Raw genomic sequence first — 23,582 nt, forward strand, 5'->3', positions numbered from 1 at the left:
ATAAGGTATTAACTTGTAGTATCTCTGTCTCATGAGAACTACATATTACTTGAAAGGAAATTTTTCGTGAGCTCAGAAAAACCGGCCTCTTTTAGTTTTGCATCAATGCATTTTCCAGGAAATGTAACACAGTTATTAAAGACTTCATTTAGCCAGTAGTGGAGATTTTCCTCATTTTATGAAGCAAACCACATCCTTCCTTTGTTACAAACATTAAAAATCAACAAATATGGAGATATATGATATTAAATTGATAGGAAAGGGAGGAAAAAATGTAATCTGAAAACAAACTGAAGCTTCCAGACATATGTAGTGGACTGAAAAGTATAATATTCACCACTGAGATGTAGTGGAGTAGAACTGTAAAGGTACTTAAATGGAATATCTTAAATTTGTTCTGAATTATACCACTTAAGTGTGCAAACTGAAAACACTCCCACACTGACACAAATGAATTGTGTTATAGTAAAACTTCAATAAGGATTTCATTCCATCTCTCTGTCTCTAAATCTTACTATTGTCTTCTCTCTTTTCATTTCCCTCCTCTTCTCCGTCTGCCTCCTCTTCTTCTTTCCTCCCTCCCTTCTTATTCCCTTTAAGTCTATCCTGATGTCTTTACCAGTAGGAAGTGAACTTTTTACAGTGAGGGCTGTCGACCAAAACTCATCTGAAAAAACCTCCAAAGTTGTAGTTGCTCCTCTGACCACCTGTGATACCCCACCTCAGGTCAAATATGTGACAAGGAGTAGTTCCGTGGTATTTTTTCCAATATTTGTCAGCACACAATGGAAAATAAATTACAAGTTATGTCAGGGCCACTTACAGCAACTCAAGCAGGATTTTCACAAGGTAGAATATAACATTTTAATGCTTGAACTGATTAAACTCTACTTTAGTAAATCATTAGGTGTCTGTAGGCATATACCAATCCTTTTGTATATGATGCCATTCACAATTTGTACCTGTGTTTCATACAAAAAAGTTTTTGTAATACACACTTAAGGGTTAGATACTGTATGTGGGAATGCATATTTGTCTACTTATGTATTATATGTTTTCTACTTAGAGAACTTATGTTCACTCAAGAGTTCTTTTAATGTCTCTCTTCTGCTCCTTAACAGCAGCAAAATTAGCTTAGAAATGGAAGTGAGTAACACCAGCACAAGATAATAACTCAACGTGACCTCAAAAGCCTTGATGCATATAATGTATAAGCCATGACAGTTGATGTGACCAGGATGTTTTTGAGCTATGATTTTTTACTGTTACTGTTAGTACTGTTTTACTAGCTGTTCACCTACAGGTAGGTTTACACATAAAATAAAAACAGATTCACTTTTCCAGAAATCTCTTGTATGACGGTGTGTTTAAATTGCCATGGGACTATGGATGTAAATTGACAATCTCTGCTATAATATAATAATCTATATTATAATGCTGGAAGGTCTCAGAGCATCTGTGTGTGTGTCGGCACGATTCTGACAAATTGAGATGTTTTTACCTGGCCAATATGGTGCCTGCAGTTGAGGAATAGTCTCATCTCCACATTAAATCAGCAAGCTGATGGGACCAATATTTTCAGTTATTAGTCATTTTGGTGTATAGTTGCCTTACAATCATGTAACTCAGTTGACCGCAAGAGCAGTACCACACTGCATGATGGGAAATGAAGTTCAAAACAGGAACGATGCTTTTACTAGCTAGAGTCCCCACGTATCAATATTAATATGACCCGTGGTTCCCTGTGGATATCTCAACAGGTTGATAGAACCAATATTTTCGGAGATATTAGTCATTTTGGAATAGGAACAGGAATGGCGCATTTACACCAGTCCTGATATACCAGTATTAGCGTTGGCACTTGCAGCCATACGGCCTGTGTGTACTGAGTGAGAGAGAGAGAGAGAGAGACTGATATATATAGAGAGAGGTAGGTAAGGTTAAGGCACGTCCCAGTACTTATGGAGAACTCCCGCTAACCAACCCCCCCCCCCCACACACACACACACACACACACACACACACACACACACACACCACCACACCACACACATCTTACGAATCACTAACCCCCCCGTCTTATGAACTATTCACCTCCCACCCCCGACCGTGCGCTTCTTCTGTACCTCACAATTTCACTCTGCAGGCGTGCCTGGGTATTACTACTGTAAATTAATTGTCATTTACATTTTCAAGAATGACTTACCAAACGATTTTTGCTCCTACTTATAAAATATAGACTGACATCTTTTCCCAAAAGTCTGCTCTCTCCAGCATAAAAACTACCACATCTACAACCCATGGATCCCCACGGGTCACATACTAGTGTCTAATATTACTCTTATACAGTTGAGTTCAACAATGTGCCCATGTGCCCTCTGTGCATTAATATATTAATAATGTTGAAATATTGATTAAATTCATGGTAGATCATCAAAATGAACTTATTTTCCCATAATTTTACATATAGAGATGGACAGTGTATATAAATGTTTACAATATGATGCTTGGGCCATAGAATTGAATTCCAGGACCATATTGTCATAAACATTTATAGCACATACATATAGTATAGGTAGTATGGGTTTAATAGCTTTTCCTCATGTGAATGTTTATAGTTGAAATGTATATTCATTGAAGAAAAAAACACAAAAGTAACTGAACTAGGTCATTTTTGTCAACAACAGTCAATATACAACCTGTTTACAGCTGTTGTATGGAGTTTCCAGTGGTGGGAAAACAGTTGACCTTGTTCATACACTGGTCTTGTGGAAAATGATGGTAATTCCGATACTGGGGATACCTCTGGAGACTTGGCAAGGCTTTACTAATCTGCCTGGACCCAGCAGAGAACGGCACAACATTAAAAACACTTGGGATACAGCTGCAGTTGTCATGGTAATGTACAGCCGCTATAATTGTCTCTCCTATCCCTCCTTCTTCCTCCCTCTCTTCTTTGTCAGCTTTCTTTTCTATTCCTTCATAGTCTGTATTTTGCACTTTTGATCTGCTTCACTCTCTTTCCTTTCTCATACTTCCCCAATCCTTCTTTTAGCCACCCAGATGAAAAGACAAGGTGGTTTCCCCTTTCCGTCTTAAATGTTTTTGTTTTTTTTTTCTTTTTCTGGGATTGTTCCAGTTATGTGGGAGAACCCTTTCCTCGCTGTCTTTTCCCAGGACAGGTGCCTGCTGCAGTGGCTCTAGTATGCCGTCTGTTAATGACATTGGTTCCCCTCTGTTGGTCACATCCTGTGTACCGGATATGATACTGCCATGAGTCTCTTAATGGAAACACGTCTGGCCTTGCACTGCTTGATGTTCATTTATGGGAAGATGGTGTGTAGAATGTAGGTAAAAGCCCTTTTTTTCACAGACAGAATCAGTGTCCAACAAAGTAATTCCCATATGTTCACATGACAGAAATAGATTTGGTCAGAAATAGCTGTTAAACGTTACAGAAAACTCAACTAAAGTGCTTCTTTGGTGTATATCTTGGCAGTGTCAAACAGCGGAGCCTAATTTGTAAAAGACTGGGTTTGTAAATGGTTGCCCACCGCTGTTAGAGAGGAAATTTGATATTGTTTTTTAACATTTTTTGGACTTAAGAACAAGTTTAAATAGCTATTACTAAAGCCATTATAGTAGTGACCAGTAGTAAATGTAACTGAACACTTATACTCATTTCAGGTGCCGTACTTAAGTACAGATCTGAAGTATTTGTATATTATTTGAGTATTTTATGCTGTTTTATACTTCTATCCTGCTACATCACATAGGCTAATTTTGTACTTGTTATTCTTTAAAATAAAGTTTAAAGTGTTTCCTTTATAGTTTGAGAAAATTCTCCTGTTTCTTAAGCTTAATGATCTCGTTAAAAACCTTGTTGGATGTAAAATTCATCATCACAAATCTGAAAACAGTCTGTTTTTCCCAACTCATGAAAAGTGGACTTTTTACAGATAATTGTTTTTTTTTATTTTATTTTTTTTATGGTAATTGGTTTTCCCAGGACAGTGACACTACAAACATAAGATGATATTATAAAGCATGATGCATTGTTGTATTGTGTATGATTAAACCAAACTAACAGTGTATGAAGTATACATGAGCCCTTGGCAGAGATTTTAGTTAAACACTGGGGGCATTCTGTTGATTTTTATGGCACATTTTCTGTAACTGTTTAAGGTGGAAATGTCGTAAATGTCAGATTTACTCAACAGAAACTTAATTCAGTATAGAGATGCATGTAACACTGGTTCACATCAATGATAAATTGCTTTTAATTCATTCATAGACTCCCCTTAAGGTGTTTTTTCTGCTCAAAATCATGTTACACATCCAGTATGTTTGGGGATGTGGGTATAGAAACATTGATCAAATCTGTTGTCTGTGTCAAAGTTTGACTTTGTGTCATAGAATAATAAAACACTGATCAACAGAGACTATTTTATTGCATTTGTGCTTTTTCGCTGATCATACTTACTTATAACTGAAATTCTGGACTATTTTCACCGTGTGGTTTTAATAATTTTACTTTAGAGCTGTATATGACTTTCATCACCAATTTTTCATCACATCTGTAAAACCTGAGTCATAGCCTAAGTATCATAAATCTGTAAGTCTGTGATTACACACCTGAATCTCTTCCCTCACGGTGAACAATTTCAAAGTGTACTCCACCATAAACAATCCATTTGTTTACAAACAGGTCACTAGCATTTTCGGAAATTTGTCACGATGTGCACTGTGGGAAGCAGAGCTTCAGGTAGCCGTATTACGGCTGCAGTGGCAACAAACACAGAAATGGCTTCTTTGCCTCTTGCTACCGCAGTCGTGTGGGGGAAGTTCTATCTTCATGACTCTTAGGCTATGACTCAGGTTCTACAGATTTGATGAAAAACTGGTGATGAAAGTCATACACAGCTTTAAGAATGTGAGTATTACTTCTACCTCTGGTACTGATCGTAGTGTGTCTGTACATTAATCACTGAGCACATATGGAAAATAATATATAATTGGAAGATAATATTGTTTGTATTAACCAGAGCATCTAAAAGCATCAAGATGTTCGCAGTAAAGCTGTACGGTGTCCTCACTGTGACCTGGATAATTTGGATCACATCTTCATTCAGGGTAGACCATCAAAGCACTTCATAAAGAAAGTCTTAACACTCTGCCGTGAGTTATTGCTCACTCTCTGAACTTCATAGTCTAGACCAATCTCTAACTATGGCACAAACTGTTTCTTCTTAACACACACACTGCTCCTCTCTGTTATTCTCTGTTTCTCAGTTCTCACTTTCATTCAGTTTGCCACCTGCCGACGCTTGCACTCTCAGCCACTAACCTCAGGCAATTAAGAAAATAAACAGACTTTTCCTCAGGTCCCCAGGGTCCATTAATCTTTCTTTTTTCCTATTACACCATGCTAGAGCTGGCCTGGCAAGGTGCCTGCTCTTCAACAATGGGTAACCAGTAGACACCCACAAGTATGTGGCCTCCACTTCACCACGAGAAATGTAAAATGTGTCAGCAGCAATTTGGTCATATTTACCACAGCTATATGACATGTTGAGATTAAATAATGATGTGTGGTTATTGGCTTTCCATGGTAACAATGGAGCCCCTTTGGGAGGGTTGAGCCTTTGTGTAGATTATTTATCATGTGCAAAAGTCAAGGAAAATAATCTCATATATCATCTTTCACCTCCAAAGTGAAAGGGTAGCGAGAAGCGTGGGTCACGGTTGGATGTCAAGGCCATTTTTTGCTATAATCGCTCAAATAAACTTAAGTGGGTGGGAGTCCTCACATTCTTGACAGCACAGTGGCTTGAATCAGAGCAGGAATATGATCTGATCAGTCACAACAGTGCAGCCAAAATGATCTTTGATGTAAAATTCAAGAAGGCTGTTTTTTTACTCAGTGGCACATGCAGGTGTTGAACGTTTTATAAACCTTGGGCTAGCATAAAATACAGCAATGTGTTTCCATGTGAGCCCACGCCACATGGAAACACATTGCTGCATTTCTCATACCTGCTATAAAGAGGCCAACAAATCACTGGTCTTAACCCACAGTTTAAAAAGCACTCAGCCATCTGCAGCCCGCTGACCCCTTTGATTTGTCTCGTACAAGCTAGGTCAGGGCTAAAAGGGGAGACGTTTCATGAAGTCCCTACAGCTAGAGGTTAAATATCACCTCTTGTGAGCCTTGAGGTCAAATGTAGCATCATCTATCTAGTATATTGCTTCTCCGAGGTACTCCCTGCGGACAGAATGTGAGTGTGTTTAACAATGAAATTTCAATAGTTGTCAGGGGAACAGCCGGAAAATCTCCCAACAGAACCTGTGTCACTGACTCACACACATGCACACGCCGAGCACTTCATAAACACCTCGGCCTGTAACATACACATCCAACTTCAGACACCGACCATGCATGGTAGGCTCATTTTCACCCACTTTTAGCATATAGACATTCAAGAAGACCACTGAAAGAGCTGTTGAGCTGACTGGAATAGCGTTATACTGTATATGGCATCATCAATAGAGCCGTCTGGACAACACCTCTATCTGTTTCCATTCTGTAACCTCTTCCTTTCCTCTTCCCACTCTTCCTGTTGTTCCGATCAAAGGAAAAGGGGTGATTAAAGAGAAATGGATATATTAAAAAAAAGGCCTTATTTGGTTTCATAACATCATGACGGAGAATCCAGAAGGTATTTTCTGGGAACAGACACACATAAACACACAGGAATAAATGCATAATATATATACACTGTAACCATTACGCAAGGCTACAACCTCCATGAGACGCACTATTTATCCAATGTAATAAATTGGATTAATTATATTTACCTAAAATGTTCTCACTCTCAATCGTTTCCAGTCATAATGAGGAGGCAACTCTGACTCATATCTGACCATCGGCTCAGAAAACCAGCAGTCAGTCTGTCATTTAAGGCAGTGGTGATCTATTTAATGAACATCTGCGTTGCCCATTTTTACAATATTTCATCTTTTCATAAATGTCTTAATAAATTTATACCATTAAAAGAATTCTAACAGCAGCCAATGTGTGCAAGAAAGACAGGCCTTAGGTGTAAAGGAAACTTATAGTGCCTGCCAAAATGGTGCAGTCGACCGGAGCTTATTGGACCATTTATAATCAAGCAATTTGGCTTTTTCTAACTATGCTAACAGTGAACAAATTCTCCTGAACGTCTCTTAAATTATGTCTTAATGACACTTTTCTCACTGAGCTTCCTGGTATGACTTCATGGGCTTTCCTTTAATGTTACAGTGATATATCACTTTAGAAATTTTGTTTAACTTTACATTCATCATCTATGTTGCTAAAATGTAAGCATAGTGAAAGCCTATCTGTCTAAACAGTTACAGTTACCAGTAACATAAATGGTAATATGGGGATATGTAACCTTTATTTAACCAGGTAAGTTAGTTGAGAACTGATTCTCATTTTCAATAACGACCTGGACATATAGAAATGAACAACCACTGACTCTCACATTCACACCTATGGGCAATTTAGATTAAGCAATTAACCTATCAGTGCATGTCTTTGGATGGATACGATATAATGTCAACAGAACTACCTAAGTTTTAGGCAACCGATTTTGCTTCAACTTTTAGAAAACACTAGAAACCTTTCTGTTTCCTTCTAAATAACATTGTGATGGTACAAATAAAAATGTTTCTTTGTATCAGTTTTGATTTATGATTGGCAGAAAAGAATAAAATCTAGTCAGAAATGTATTTTTCTGCACACTGTTAATTTTATAATAATACAGTATTACTATATTCCATCCAAAAACATGCACTAGTAAGTTAATTGGTCAATCTAAATTGCCCATAGGTGTGAATGTGAGGGTGATTGGTTGTTCATCTCTATATATCTAGGTCGTCAGGTTCTCAACTTACCTGGTTAAATAAAGGTTAAATAAAAAACAAAAAACAAATTAACAAACAAACAAAAAAAAACCATAATGATCCGCAGATAAACTAAAACAACCTACATTACTCATTGGATATTGGACGGCTTTAGTCATGATATTATTTTGAGCACTATTAGGGATATATTATTAAGTGTATCATTGCATTCTACAGGGCCAGGACCTGGTGTCGGTGACACTGTTATGCCAGGTAGAATGGGGGACGTGGAGGGAGGATTGAAGGACAGCACCACTATCAGCAACAGATGGTGAGAAAAAAGCATATCAGAATAATCTTTATTCACCAAGTACATAAACACAGACATGGAATTATTTGCCACTAGATGGTGTCTCTCTAGTACTATAAATACAAGATATAATAATAAAAAATGTCAGAAAAATAAATTAAGAAAAAAATCCCTCATATATATAAATTCTATATATATATTAGGACACAGTATCAACTTTTATGCAGTTGATACTGTATCTGTGATGAGAGAAGAGAAAAAGACAAAGTGAAATTTACTTCTATCCAAAAAGTAAGTCTATAGTTTATTTAAATAATTTTATATCAATCTAAAAAATTCGAACACTGTTATCATTAATAAATATTATTAAAATGTAAAAGATGGCAATTATTTAATGTAAAAAGAAAAAAAAAAAAAGCCCAAAGTTTTACTTTCCTGGGTCTCAGGTTAGTGAGTTATGATAACAAAATATTGCATATTTAAGATTTGCATGGTCTGTGGCATTGTAATGATGGGGCCTCAAATCCCTGTCTCTCACTATGTGTCTGCAGTATTACATTAAATGGCATCAAAGAGACGATGTATTAGGCTTCAGTAAAAATAAAGGGAAGTATCGTTATGTGCTCGGAAACGGCTTTAACCAAACAGGCTTCCATACTTTTTCAAAGAGTGTTACGAGTTCGGAGCTGTCAGTTTAAGCAGAGTTGCTGAATGCCGGTGGGCTGCCGCAGATCTACACATCATCCTGTGTGTGGCTGTTGGACTCTCTACAGGCCTGTGTCCTGTCCACAGCATATATTCATCTGCACTGAGACTGACGAAGGGGCGTGCACGGCCGGACTCGGTCTTTTTCACACCAGCAGGGAACATTGTTCACCCACCGAGAGCTTCACCATGGCTTCAACACTTAAATGCACACCGTTCATGTTGTGTTTTATTTATTGTTCGTTACTGTTCATCAGTGTGTTTTGTGAAGCCGACCCTGAAGAAGAAGACGAGCATGCCAAGCACACGTACACGGTCGAGATGTTTAACGAAGCGGTGCCGACTGCACCACACTTTGTCATGTTTTACGCTCCCTGGTGAGTGCAAAGCTTAAAGTTTCTCTCGGGAATATACCACCATGACAGCTGTTCTTAACAGTTAAGCCAATAAGGGTTGCAATATAAGCACGTCCTTTGTGGCGGAATTAGAGCTAACCGGCAAGTTAGCAAAGATGCTACTTACTGGCATGGACCTTCCATTTATTCAAACGGTGCTGTTAGCTTAGCTGCTAACTAGCCAACCTCCTCATGGGCCTTTAACATTGCTAACATTTAGCTAACTGTCCAAATTACATTTTGTCATACGATTAAATGTAACAGCTTAAACACTGCTTCTCGTATTCAGTTGTGCATTAGCGATGGGAACTGACAATAATTCACTGTAAAAAGTTGTAGTTTGTGAAGTGATGCTTACGTGGCAGACGCTCAGTACGTCAGTGGTTTCAAAAGTGGGGTCCACGGACCCCTCAGAGTCTGTGAAGGGATTTCAGGAAGTCCAGATAGAACGAGTCAGATAACCAGACCAGGCAGATAAAAGTAATTGAATGTGCTTTTAACGCGACTCGGTAAAGAATAGCGGGGAGATGGAGAGATAAAGGCTGCATTTTGTAGCTGTTAAGGTGTAGTCAGTGTCCTGAATGTGCGACAAAAGAATTATCAACAGGCTTCATCTCACATTTCTGTGTGTGCCACTTTTTTACCTTCTCATTGTCATGGATTACCATTCTCTATCTGTATTCACTATGTCAGTAGTTACACTGTGGCCTGTTTTAACATTAAAAACAGGTAGTTAGTTTTCTCAGATATGCAAGGATTTTCCTCTTTATGTTTGTGTCACTTGGGTTATTTGGCTCTGTGAAGTTTTATGCTGTAGACTAGATTTGACTAAAAGATACAGTAAGTCCTTATTGTACATTCACTGTATCTGTCCCACTGTTGTGTCCAGGTGTGGTCATTGCCAAAGGCTACAGCCGGCATGGAATGAGCTGGCAGACAAATACAACAGCATGGATGAACCCCCAGTGTATGTAGTTAAAGTAGACTGTGTCCAGGACACAAAGTTTTGTTCCAGCGTCCATGGAGTCAGGGGCTACCCCACGTAAGTCTGAGTCACTGAATCTTATTAATTCATTGCCCTGCATTTGCTAAGATTTGTTTTTTTAGACTGTAGAGTCATTTAGGCTAATGGAATGAAAAATAATGAAACAACTGTGGCAACACAGAAGCACACGGTCTTCTTGATCAATGATTGACAGATAAGTGACTCATTAACATTTATTTTAGTGCAAATTTACTCAATAACTTGAAGACATTCTCTTGCGCACTCTGTCAGTGTATTTAGCTTCATAATGTGACTACAAACACAGCACATGCAGGGTAATGACTGACAGAGCTTTATACACATTGCCTCATCCTAAAGATTGTAATGATAAATTGACCAATGGGAAGAACTGCATGTATGCATTGCCTCAAGTTCACACTTTGTATTGTAACTTCATCTTCATAACTGAGACATCTTTCATTGAATAATTTTGCTGTGTTTCGTGTAGGCTAAAATTGTTTAAGCCAGACCAGGATCCAGTTAAGTACACAGGGCCCAGGGATGTGCAGTCCCTGGAGACATGGATGCTGAAGACACTTCAGGAGGAGCCTTCAGTGAGTGGCATTCATCCAGTTTAACATCTGAAGTTTGGAAACCAGCTAGAAATAGCACTGTTAAGGTGTTAAGAGCTTATGGTTGTGTGTCCTTTAGGAACCGGAGACCGAGCTGGAGCCTCCCAAAGCCCCAGAGCCAAAGCAGGGCATGTATGACCTTACTGTTCACAACTTCAAGACCCACATAGCCAAAGGTAAATTTATTGTTGAAGAGATGGTTTATAATGCTTATTCTTTTGTATGATTTAGTATACAAAAATCAGCAGATCACTTCATATTGTCTGTTTTTGCAGCTGCTTCCTGCTTTAACAGATCGAAGTTTCTGTTGCAGCCCAAATTTTAACCTCGCTTTCTGTTTTCAACCACACAAACTAGTTCTTCTAGAGCTTAGAGAATGGAAACCCTTACTGGATTTACATAACTGACATTTCAACAAGAACAACCAAACCACAATTCGCCATGTCAGTCCATACACACCAACTGTTACACACTCGTCTCCTGTCACCTCACGTTTCTGGATTTTGAGACAACGACTGCAAAAACAAACAGCACTCACGATAATTATCTCGCTGAAATTATGGGTCGTAAGTGAAGTTGAATGTTTTGGTTTTGAGGAAAAATAAATAATTTCTTGTTTGGAGACGAACGAAGGCAGGATATGACATAGGCATTTTTAAAATGGTGTTTATAGGTCCCACCTTCACATCTTGGCAACAGAGCTCCAATAAACATTGTGTAAGTGGTTGAGTACAACCTCTGTGTAAGACATGTATATTTTCACTTACAGGCTCTGTTAAGTTCATACTGTAATCAGATTTGCACAGTCCACTGTCAAATCAAAAATTTGAACTCAAAGATTTCCAGCCTATCTTTGCCACAGAGTTGTACTTTAATGTGGAAGTGTTAAGAGCAGACATTTGCTCTATATCTTTTTTGTGTTAAATTCTAACAAGTTTTTTCCCTCTTGCTTCAGGTGCACATTTTGTTAAGTTCTTTGCCCCATGGTGTGGTCACTGCAAAGCCATGGCCCCGACCTGGGAGCAGCTGGCCACAAGCTTTGAGCACTCTGATGATGTTAAGATAGGAAAGGTGGGTCTGTATTTGTAAACTACAGATTGTGTAAACATTCCCAACATTTTAAAGTTCTGTGTTCAGCTTCCAAACAGCATACTTTGCTTGGTGCTTTCAGTGCTCTCATCGAGCAGCTCATCACTGTATGTTATTATAAAACTTTCTCCTGTTGTTTCACAGACAGAACAGGATATGATCTTATCAAGACGTTATCTGTTTGCACACTAGAACATTAAAACCAATGAACACCTCTTAAACATATTTGCAGGGTGTGTTTGTACTGATGGTTGGTGCTTCTTCAGTAACACAGATGTTCATATCATGTTTGTCTAGGTGGACTGTACACAGCACTATGAGGTGTGCTCTGAGAACGGCGTGCGGGGATATCCCACGCTGCTTTTCTTCCACAATGGACAGAAGGTGCGGGGGAAGTTCTAGACAGTTATATATGTTTTCCAATTTAAAATGACTTTTCCTTTGGTTTTATGGTAATCGCAGTCCATAATAAATTGTGTAACGTTTATACAGACAGAGCAGTACAAAGGCAAAAGAGACCTGGATTCTTTCAAGGACTTTGTAGACAACCAGCTGAAGGCCGTCCTCGCTGAAGAGGAAAAGCAGGAGGATCCGAGTGCAAATGAGATCCCTACTGATGAGCCAGCCAAAGAGGAGGAGGTGAAGGTGCGTAAACACAGCTGAAGGAAGGAAAAAGCAGACATCGCATCAATATAAGCTGAATCCATTCAGTTTTTGTTTCAAGATTCAAGATCCATTCATCTTTTAATCTTTCTGCTTAACATTTGCTCCTTCACTCTTTGCAGTCCAGTGTAGTGGTCCTGACAGAAAACAACTTTGATGAGACGGTAGCCAAAGGCCTCACCTTCATCAAATTCTATGCTCCATGGTAAAGTCATCATTGCATATTATCATAAATTACCAGTGTTCATCTTTATGTTTTAGTACTGTGAGTTTTAATCAAATGTCAACAAACTTCTAGGGTGTGAAAGGGTTATTTTTGTATTTATTCATACATGTATCCAAACTTTTTTCAGTCAGTTGAAATGATGTAATCCTTGTTATCCTGCTGTGTAGGTGTGGCCACTGTAAGAACCTGGCTCCAACATGGGAGGACCTTTCCAAGAAGGACTTTCCTGGCCTCACTGACGTCAAGATAGCCAAAGTAGACTGCACTGTGGAGCGCACACTCTGCAACAAGTACTCTGTAAGTATGCACATGTCAACCACAATTTATGCTGCAGGAAGAACTAAACTGAAGTGGACATGTAGCAAGTTGCATCTCCTCCTCCTCCTCTCATTCGGATCTGCCACTTTTTCCATTTACTCAAGATTAAGTGTGTTACAGGATGCAATAAAACCGAGATGGTGGTTTTATCACACAGCCATAAAACAATATGACTGCTACATTCTTTAATTAGATGTTATAGACTGTAATTGTAAAGCACGTTTAACACTGTCAGGGGTAGAGGAATCTTAATGCACATTTACAGAGAGGAAAGCCTTTATTCAGTGTCGACTACGTATGAAAGGATATGACAAATCTGAAATGTTCATCCAGACCAAGTTGGCCTACTAATACCTCCAAAATAATAAAGTAATTATAAGGTTATGTGTCATAAAACAGGTGTTTTGAGGCAGTATTATAATATCATATGGGTTTTGTAGGCTAAAAGTCAATCATTAAACCAGTTTATGTCTGACAGTGTTTATATTTTTTTGCTGGATTGCTTTGTCAAGGGTCAACATTTACAGCTGGATACACATCCTGTGAATTACCTTTTTTTTGTAGTGATGATTATGACACTGACTCACTATGACACAATTGTAACTTGTTTATGAGGGAGAGATTATACCACAGTTTCATTCTGTAGTATTTTGGTTGCAGTTTAACTGCAGAAAAGTCAGAAACATCTGTTTATTAACAAAACCCAAGAAGAAAACCCTCTGACAATATGATTTAAGTCTCAATATTAGTGAATTTAATACATAACTGTGAAATGCTCTCCCTCTCACTTCTATGTAATGGCGTTGTGTGTTTGGATATTGTCATTTAGAGACAAAACTATTCACCAACAGAAATTTCAGTTTTGCGGCATTTTTTTTTTTTTTTAATTTATATTTTGAATTTATCATCTAATCTGGTCTGACATGAGTTCTTATAAGTGAACTTTTTCTTTCAACATTTTTTTGTTTTTCTCAACAATGAATGCACATTGTTTTTTAATCTGTTGTGCAAAACAAGTTTATTATACGATGTCATATGCTTGAACAGAGCTGTACTTGCTTGCATACTAGTGGTAGATTTGAATGGCAGTGTTTCAAACAAGAAGTAGCATTGAAGTAAATTGTTGTTGTCATTCTTCCCCCTTCGTTCAGGTCAGAGGTTACCCCACCTTGCTCATCTTCAGGGCAGGAGAGCAGGGTGACGAGCATCACGGCGGGCGGGACCTGGAGTCCCTGCACAGCTTCGTGATGAGACAGGCAAGGGACGAGCTGTAAAACCGTCAAATCACCACGCACCTCCCACCACTTGGCTCGCCCCAAACTGCATTTCTGGCCAATAGGACATCTCTGTCCTACAGCAGCCAAACCTCTTCTGTCTTTCTCTACTTGGGTTTTTTTCTTCAGAAAGGAGTCAGCCAATGACACATGGATGCATTCTGTCCTTTTTTTCATTTTCTTGAGGACAGATGGGTTCAGTAGTGTTTGGGATGTGAATGTCTCATTAGTCAAACCTTTGAAAACGGTGAATTCTGTTCTAACGTATTGCCAATTAAGTAATACGCTAAACAACCACTTTGTAAGCACTGCTAAGTCAATCAGAACTAGTTTCTCACACGTTTGTGAGTAGCAATTCAGGACAGATGTCCCACTTTCTAAATATCACCTGTTTCTGGGCAAACCTCTATAGCCATTTTTAAATGTGACATTTTATACATGTGGTTAAATCATAAGCCATTAATGTTCTGGTACTGTCACTCCAGAGATTGTACAAGTTGTCCCCCCATTGTGATGTCGAGTGTTAAGTTGAGGGTACTTTCTATCCATGCCAGTGTCGGCCCATGTGACTTAACTCTCAGGGAAATGTCTGTGCTGACTGGGAGGAGTGGCGACAAAGGCTTTATTGTTGTCATGGGAGTCTGTCACATCGTCTCAGTGTTTGTTTTTTTTTTTTCCCTCTTTAATGGAGAGGTTTTATATCATATCTGACTCCTGTGATCTCAATGAGCCATCCCTCTCTGCACCTCCTGGATTACAGTCTCAGGCCTGGACCATGTGCCCATATCCCCATGACTCAACACCTTTAGAGTTACTTCTGCTTCCGTTTCTGTTTCATTTACCACCAACCAAATGCATTTCACTGTCTCAGTCTGGCCAGCATCATATCCTCAGATGTGTGAATGTAAAACTGTTGTGCTGTAATACTCAGGCCAGCCCCATGTTGAAAGGTTTGGAACCAGCAGATGGTGCAGGAGAGGGTAGTTAGCTTATCCTGGGGTGAGTATTCAGGGTAAAACCTGTGCAGTGTGAGTTCAGCATGTTGATTGAAGTAGAATTCTTTTGCTGTGGCACTGAACCCTCATTCACAGCTCCTTGTGATACTGCCATTGTCATGTTTTAGGTTGAAACTGAAAGGCTTCACTGCAGCTCAGGGTCAGTTGGCATCGCCAGCATTGATTCACCTCTGTATGGTCATTACCTTTTTTTTTTTTTTTTTAAACCTTAGAGATAAAACCAGCTGGATGGTGGGTCAGTATATTTTAGACACTGAATGTCCTACAGAGAGCAGATGAGTACAGTCTACATCGTGTATGAATGGTGATTAAACAACAATGGAAAACAATCATAAGTCACTAAACCACATCTGGCTTGGCTTTAATTTCTTCTCTTACTGTAAACACTGGCTAGATTAATGAATCAAACTGAAGTCTTTAGTGTGCTGCAAACTGTATCCTAACCACCAACCCACAATTCCAGCGTTAATAGAAGACTAATGAGTGTTAAACCAAGAACATGTAATTTGACACAGGACTGGGCTTTAGGAGCATTTGCAGTTACTTGAGGAGTGAACTTCACCATAAAGGCCACTACAGTTCATGTGCTCTTTGACCCAGGTTGTGTCAGGTGTGTGCAGTGTAATATAAGACACCATGTACTGTCTAACACAAGCTCACAAACAGTCACAGACGAAGCATTTTTTGTCAGTAAAAGTTTTTTATGGATAGCACATGGTCTAAGGAACTCCAGTGACAGAAGTTTTTTTTTTTTTTTTTCCTTTTTCCTCGTGAGTCATGGGTTGTGCACTACCCATGCTTTTTGTACAAAAAAGAGTGAGTAATGGCAAGTTGTAACATGAGATTTCATAATAAATTTTTTTCAAAAATAAGTTTGCATTTTTATTTTGTTCTCGCATCTGTCTGTTAATAAGGTATGTGATTTTTTTTTTTTTTTTTTTTTAATAAAGGTGCAATAAATAAGCCGAAAATGTACAAGTATTTACAAAAACAGTCTTAACATGATCACATGTAAACAGCAGCTTACCAGAGGTATATTTTGTAATTTATGGTTGGTTAGGCACATAAGGTATTTTGATTCTTATTGGTATTAGTTTTTCATTAAAATATGTTCTCTAAAAGATCCCATGTCATTCAAAGAACTCAAAGCTCACAGTAACAAGTTCAACTGGAAAGACGTTGCCACTGGACACAAAACTCGACATAATTTCACCCTCAGGGTTGAAAAAGTAAAGGGCTAATTTCAGAAAACTGGCACAGCAGCCCTTCTGCCGGCTGTTTTTGACTCGCTAAATGTTTTTCCACAATCTCTTGATGGGTTGTCAAGGGTGGAAGCGTTTGTTAACTTTGTGAGTGCAGCAACATGGAAATGGCCATTTGCGGTATGTCGGAGGGATAAGGCCGTATTCTTCGGTTCTTTGGAGGAAAACATCAGTTTAGCCACAACATGCATCATGTTGAACCAGCCTGGTGAATCGCAGCTCAGCGTGAGCCTGGCAAATATTGACATGGAGGAGATATTTGGAGCAGTGCACGACTGAAATAGCCTGTGGTCACTTTGGTTCAGTCCATATTATATTTTAGGAAGGCAAATAAGGCTTTAGAAGAAAATGCATTAGTAAAAATGAAGGAAATGTGAATCTACTGCCTCCAATGCATCATATATGCAGTATGTGAATGTTTGGGCTGGGATCTGTTGTTCCTTTCATACGTCTGTGCTTAATTCATAGCATGTATGAACAGTTTGACCAGGTGAAGTCACAGACTAGAGTTGGTTTAAGTGCCGTCGTACACCCCAGGGTCACACGCTGAAGAGAAACGGATCATCAGTAATTCTGTTTCTTTGTCGGAGAGAAGGGAAAGAAAGCAGCACTCTGACTGGTCCCACAACAGTTCAGGTTCGCCCTCACCCTCTTACTGAGGGAGAAGGTGCAGTAGCCTTTGAGGCGTTCATACACACACTTCCATTAACACATAATATACAAATTGAAACACCCCCTCCTCCCCACACACACACACACAGCCTTTCACTCACTAGCAGACCCATGAAGTGACGGCTCCACTCCACAGCTGATGGAGAAGGTGACAACTCGACAACTCAGTGGCTCAACACGGGAGTGAAGTTGCCTCATAGACGACACCTACTGTATATGGCTTCATTTTTGCAATGGTCCCCTCCAAGTGACATACTTGGTTTTAGTTTTCAAAGTTTGTATGAGTAGACAGATGTTTTTAAATGTCCAGAATGATTGGAATAGAAGGTGTAAATGTCCTCGAGGGTGGACACGTCCTTCAGGCAGGAAACTGGTATCAAGTGGTGGTCAACCTCACCCAGTTGTCACTGATGCATTTGCAGCCCTTTGCCAACCCAGCCTTCAGTCAAACCCCGCTGATCCTCTGTGGTGTCAGTGGCAGCCACATGCCCGCACCACCATGTTCTTGTATTTCTTCAGTATGACGTTGGAGTTGTCGTCAAAGTACAGCACTGAAATGGCGTGGAGTTTGGTGGGGGCGCAGCATGGCTTTGGGACGTTCTCAGGGTTCATCAGGTGGACCTAAAAAACCCCCAAAAAACAGAGGAAACATCTCAGACTGAGGGCAGAGTTCCATTATAACACCATTAAATTATCTGCAAATGGGAAATTTAGCTGCAAATAAATCATTCCATATTCCAACAAGAGATTCCATATCTATTCAGTCAAACTGTTTAAGTTTCATGTCATAGATTTGAGGGAAAAAGTCTTTATAAAATCCTCAAACTCTGGTCCAAAAACTTGTGAAGTAATGAATTTTTGGCCTTCTGACCTTAATTCTAAATCCTGAAAATTGCTTATTTTCCCAGGACTGTGTCGAAATTAATTAAAAAATAATTTATTTTCTATATTTAGCCCTGCATAAAACTGCATATTTCTTCAGAGCAGAAAAAAACAATACATTTTGGCAGAATATTTTCCTTTTTTTTTTTTCACTTGTCTTGTCCAGCATCCTAACAGCAGAATGGTAGTCTGGCTTCCTTTTGGTGCTGAACAAATTTGCTTTGCCAAGGGTAACTTCATAAAGTATGTGAAGCTCCCCTTGATATTCTACTGTGTTTATTATGAGTTTTGTTGAACCACATTTTGATGCCGGACCTGACATGGGGGGGAGGTGAAGGGGAGAGAGCAAAAGAGAAGAAGGTGGCAAAGACCCTCACAAGGAAGTATCAACAACACAAACAGTAACAACCATGGAGATAATTATAATGGTAACAATAACTACAAACCGAACTGAACCAGATCATTTATTTTCTATATTTAGCCCTGCATAAAACTGCATATTTCTTCAGAGCAGAAAAAAACAAAACATTTTGGCTGAATATTTTCCAAAGACAGGCTATTCTCATGTTATATTTCTCCTTAATAATTGAATATTTCTTATAAGATATATCATTTTTCATTCTTTACTCGATTTTTGATAGAAGTGACTCACAATTTCTTGATGCCCTGGACTAATTGCAACTGAAGTGGATAACATGTAATTGGTAAGTCATAGAAAACTTAGACTAATAATGAAATGTAGTTGAATATCAAAAAAGTATATGTAGCTAAGTTCAGAAAAAGAAAGACACATAATCAGTTACTGGAACACGGTGCACACTGAGTCATATGAGCCTCCAAGTCAAAAAACAAGTTTACGATGGATACTTTGATCAAAACAACCACAGAAATTCATAATACAAACCTATTTTTGTGTCTCCCAGAGATGATATATTACATGTACAGCTGTCCAAAGATAATATACGTAGGTAGGATGAAGCATATTTTGCAATTCTATGGCAGCCTGCAGCCACTTTTATGCTGTGTTGCTCCATTTTTACTGCACCCGTCCTACATTCACAGAAATCTATGTAAGCATTACCACAAAATCCTAAAATGACTCCTCCTGGACTGAGTGCGGTAAAGTCCAGAATTTCAGTCTTACCAGTGTCTGTACAATAGCGTGGTTGGTGGCATTCATGTGGGCATTTAAGGGGAAGGAGCACTCTCCATCACAGTAGTTGGCTGCGTAGCCTTCAGGAGCAATGATCCAGTCCTGAGAAAAAGAACACAGCAGTGGGACTGTTTAGCTGCATTGTAAATACTAAACTCCATCATAAAATTATAGCGTGAAGCACAATGTTTTAATAAGACTCATATGTTCAGAAGCACACATTCAGATCAGATTAACCCTTAAAAGAACTAGAACTGTTTTTGTGGTGACTTCAAAAGGAGTTCTCAGGATTTATTATATATAATCCAGTGCATTTTGCAGAGAAAACCCAAGAAAAAGTGACTTTTTCCCAACAAAATATATCATTAACTGAACATGAAATCAAGCATCTGCAACCACAAACTACAGTCGTGGAAAAAATGATTAGACCATCAAAAGTCATCAAAAACAATGGTTATGCAATCAAGTACTAACTCCTGTGTGTATCATGTGACTACAACAGACAGAAAAGAAAACATGGAATGCCTAAAAGCACTGTTTTTGGCAGTACAATGCCATAGATGATGTAAGAACTGAAGTGATTTTGGTTATCATCAAGAAAACCATGGAAAATGGATAGATACTAGCTCTGAAATTAAACTCTTATGACTTATTTTTGTTATCATTATATTTGTCCAAACAAATGTATCTTTAGTTGTACCAAGCATTAAAATGAACAAGAAATTGAAGAAAACAAAGGTGGTCTAATAATTTTTTCCGCGACTGTACATACGAACAATGCAACAAATCCAGTCATGATTAAAAACATTACACAACATTACTATGAGGATCAACGTTAACATTTACAGACTTTTGTTGCGACTTCCAAATTAATTTTCCTCTACATCTCACCTTTTCTTATCACCATTTATTATTGCATTTAAAGACATTGGAACAGAGGTCTGAGGAAAAAGTGAAATTTTTTGCTAAATATATCATTCACTGAATAGGAAAGGTGTTTTTACTACTGCCATTTGTCAGTTGAAATTGGCGAATGAATGTTGCAGAAGATAAAGGGTTTTAAAGTTCACTACGGAGCCCCGAAATGCCCAAATAAGACACATCTGATGCCGCTGAAAAGCTGAGAAACTGCATTTACCTGCATTATTTAAACATACTGATAGGATTAGTGGTTCTAAAATTACTAAACATTTTAGATCAGTCGATGCTTTTGGTCTCTGGTGCCTGTTTGGGTCTGTGAGGGTTAAGGTTCATTGTGTCTTTTGACCAGACTAGTGTTTTTTCTTGAGTGCTGGTGGTAAATTCAGTGTTAACCTCGTGTCTGAGGACAAATCCCTTCTCAAAATCTCCAGTCTGTGGAATCACTCAAGGAAGCAATACTTCTCTCCTCCTTCCTTCCTCTGTGTCTTACCGTTTTGCGCTGACATATTATTTTCATGTTTAACCCTTCTGAATATATGTGTTTATTTGGATGATTAAGTCTTCAGCCTTTTTGTGTGTACGTGTGTGTGTGTGTGTGTGTGTTGGCAGTTTCCCTCTAGATGTCAGTACTGTGTTAACAGCTCACAGCCTGTTTGGAAGGATGTACGTAGCACTGCCCTGCTCTTCTACGTCTTCGCCTGTCTGTCTCCTAGTAAACACACCGACACAAATCTGCCATCTGAGACTTCGTTTACACCCACCGAGCTACTACAGATTTCCTCTCTTGTGCCCCCCGCTGCTTTGTAGTGATAGTGTTACCTCAGTCTGACAGTCTCTTCAGGACAGAGGATGGATTATGCAACACATACATCGGCACAACTGTCCCCATCGTGTTGACTGTAGTTTTACTTCCAAAATAATCACGAGCATCTGTAAACCACATTCCATCAGATGTGGTTTAACTCTCATTTCACAGGTCAGTTCACGGTGATGAGAGTGAAATCGACTCCGAAACAGAGCCAGTGGGAGAAACTGTTCTAAACAGGATTTCCGCATGTCCTTAAAAAGTCATAAAAAACCCCAATATCCAATATTTTGTATTTTAGGCCTAAAATTGACCGATATATTATCACCTTCCTCAAATAACTGCCTGAGTCTTTTTTTTTGTTGATAAAAATGACCTTTGCCTAAATCCTCAAATATTCCACTTCTGGTCAAGTTTCTTGTGTTTCCTGAAAAATCTGAAAAAATAACTAAGGCAATTATTTTAGGAAGGTGATGATATCAAGGTCAAGGTCAAGTTTATTTCTATAGCACATTTGCAACAATGCAAAGTGCCCAAAGTGCTGTACAAGGATATACAGTTGCGGCAAAAATTATTAGACCATAAAAAGTCATTAAAAACAATGGTTATGCAATCAAGTACCAACTTCTGTGTGTATCATGTGACTAAAACAGACAGAAAAGAAAACATGAAATGCCTAAAAGTACTGTTTTTGGCAGTACGATGCCATAGCTATTGATGTAAGAACTGAAGTGATTTTGATTTTGATTATTATCAAGAAAACCACAGAAGTGGCTAAATATCAGCTCTTAAATTAAACTCTTATGAGCTATTTTTGTTATTATCATTATATTTGTCCAAAAACATATACCTTTAGTTGTACCAGGCATTAAAATGAACAAGAAATTGAAAAAAACAAGGGTGGTCTAATAATTTTTTCCATGACTGTAGCTAAAAATACAAGATAAATAAATAATATTTTTTAAAAAATTAAATAAAACTAATAACATATATAGACAGAGAAGATAAGATATACCAAAACTGATAAAACAGATACACAATAATAAGATAAACAGCATCTAACATGCATCTAACATGTGAATATCAATTTAACAGGTCTTACAAACAGAACAGATTAAGTTTACGATTTTTTTTTTAATAAGTTCCATTAACCTATGTAGTTTTAACTGAGTTTAGGGGGAAATTTTGTATTGATCATAGTGTTACCAACCGATAACTACTAATGTCTGGCCCCTGTGTGATAGGATGAGAAATAGGACTTGATAAACATCTATAAAATCCTACATTTAACCTGTTGAAACATGCAGAAACCCTAGTAAATAAGTGTTTGCTATAAGGTGTTTGCTACCTGCCAGCCCAGTTCGCGGAAGCTGACGTAGAGCTCGTGTCTTCTGCAGGCTGTCTTCTGATCACTGCTGTTGTAATCTGCAATAAAAAAAAAGCATCTTAAAAATCTGCACAAATGAGAAAGGATGATCCATTATGTTACAGTGTTGTACCATCAATATTACACTGGTTAACCTTTGGTAACATCTGTGATGGCAAAACACAGTAATAGCCCTCCCTGTGAGAGTGAAGTAGAAAAAAAAAAAATCTAATTAAACCCAGTGAAAATGAAGCATTACATTCTGAATGTGCAAGTAGAAGAATAACACAGTACGCCTCATGTAATGCACTAGGTGGAGACACATGTGAGGGCGTAGACCAGAACACAGGCACACATGGTTATTACAGTAGTTACTCCACTGTACGTGCTTCACATTCATTTGCCGTCTAATGCGTTTGAATGGACGCCTAATTGAATTCATCAGCATTCAATATTACTTGGATTAAGCACAAGGGGTGACACAATTCCAACTGTGTTTACGGACCGGCCTGTCCTGTCCTGTCCTGCAGTTTGTTGGTAATTATCGCTGTTCCATTCTGCAGCAGACAGTCGCAGGTACGGCTTTGGTTTTAAGTCAAGGAGGTCATTGCTGGCATCGGAGTCAAGACGGTGACGCAGAGTTTCCACTGTTTTAGCTCACTTTCTGTGTCTTGCCTCATTGATTTTATTGTTTTGATTATTTTCTTCTTCACAAACCTCCCATAGAAAGATAATTAGAGGGAGAAAACACAGCTATGACCGTTCTGCTAAAATCTGTCCCTTAACACATGGGACAAACTCAGCATGGTTTCTTGGTGGCCCCACAGTGGCCTAAGCAATCCTCCAGAGCTAAACCCGCAGGAGATTTAATTGCAGTTGGTTGTTAGTCTGTACATTTTCACACTGCACAGCTAATTATAAAAGTGTTAACCAACTGTTTTGGCAGACGACCATACAGCGGTTTCCTATATATATATAGTTTTTTGTGTCACATGTCATTAGGGTTACAATATGGGTT

The 23,582-nt window shown here is 38.6% G+C and overlaps 2 protein-coding genes across 2 annotated transcripts in view; one reads left to right on the forward strand and one right to left on the reverse strand.

Annotated features, from left to right (window-relative positions):
* Nucleotides 1-9,022: 9,022 nt before the first annotated feature.
* Nucleotides 9,023-16,365, forward strand: txndc5 (thioredoxin domain containing 5). Its single transcript, XM_030123285.1, has 10 exons — nucleotides 9,023-9,282; nucleotides 10,190-10,342; nucleotides 10,794-10,899; nucleotides 10,997-11,093; nucleotides 11,873-11,988; nucleotides 12,304-12,390; nucleotides 12,499-12,651; nucleotides 12,792-12,874; nucleotides 13,063-13,192; nucleotides 14,365-16,365. The coding sequence occupies exons 1-10, from the start codon at nucleotides 9,095-9,097 to the stop codon at nucleotides 14,485-14,487; spliced, it is 1,236 nt and encodes a 411-aa protein (XP_029979145.1). The 5' UTR covers nucleotides 9,023-9,094; the 3' UTR covers nucleotides 14,488-16,365.
* A 38-nt stretch (nucleotides 16,366-16,403) lies between these two features.
* The window catches only part of bmp6 (bone morphogenetic protein 6), a 57,892-nt gene continuing 50,713 nt past the window's right edge, over nucleotides 16,404-23,582 (reverse strand). The window contains exons 5-7 of the mRNA XM_030123283.1: nucleotides 22,547-22,623; nucleotides 19,464-19,574; nucleotides 16,404-18,058 (exon numbers count right to left, since the gene is read on the reverse strand). Coding sequence (XP_029979143.1) covers nucleotides 17,909-18,058; nucleotides 19,464-19,574; nucleotides 22,547-22,623 — 338 coding nt within the window. The 3' untranslated portion in view covers nucleotides 16,404-17,908. The remainder of the gene's footprint in view (nucleotides 18,059-19,463; nucleotides 19,575-22,546; nucleotides 22,624-23,582) is intronic.

This window comes from Sphaeramia orbicularis, chromosome 20 (assembly GCF_902148855.1).
Source record: "Sphaeramia orbicularis chromosome 20, fSphaOr1.1, whole genome shotgun sequence".
In the NCBI taxonomy this organism is placed as follows: domain Eukaryota; kingdom Metazoa; phylum Chordata; class Actinopteri; order Kurtiformes; family Apogonidae; genus Sphaeramia; species Sphaeramia orbicularis.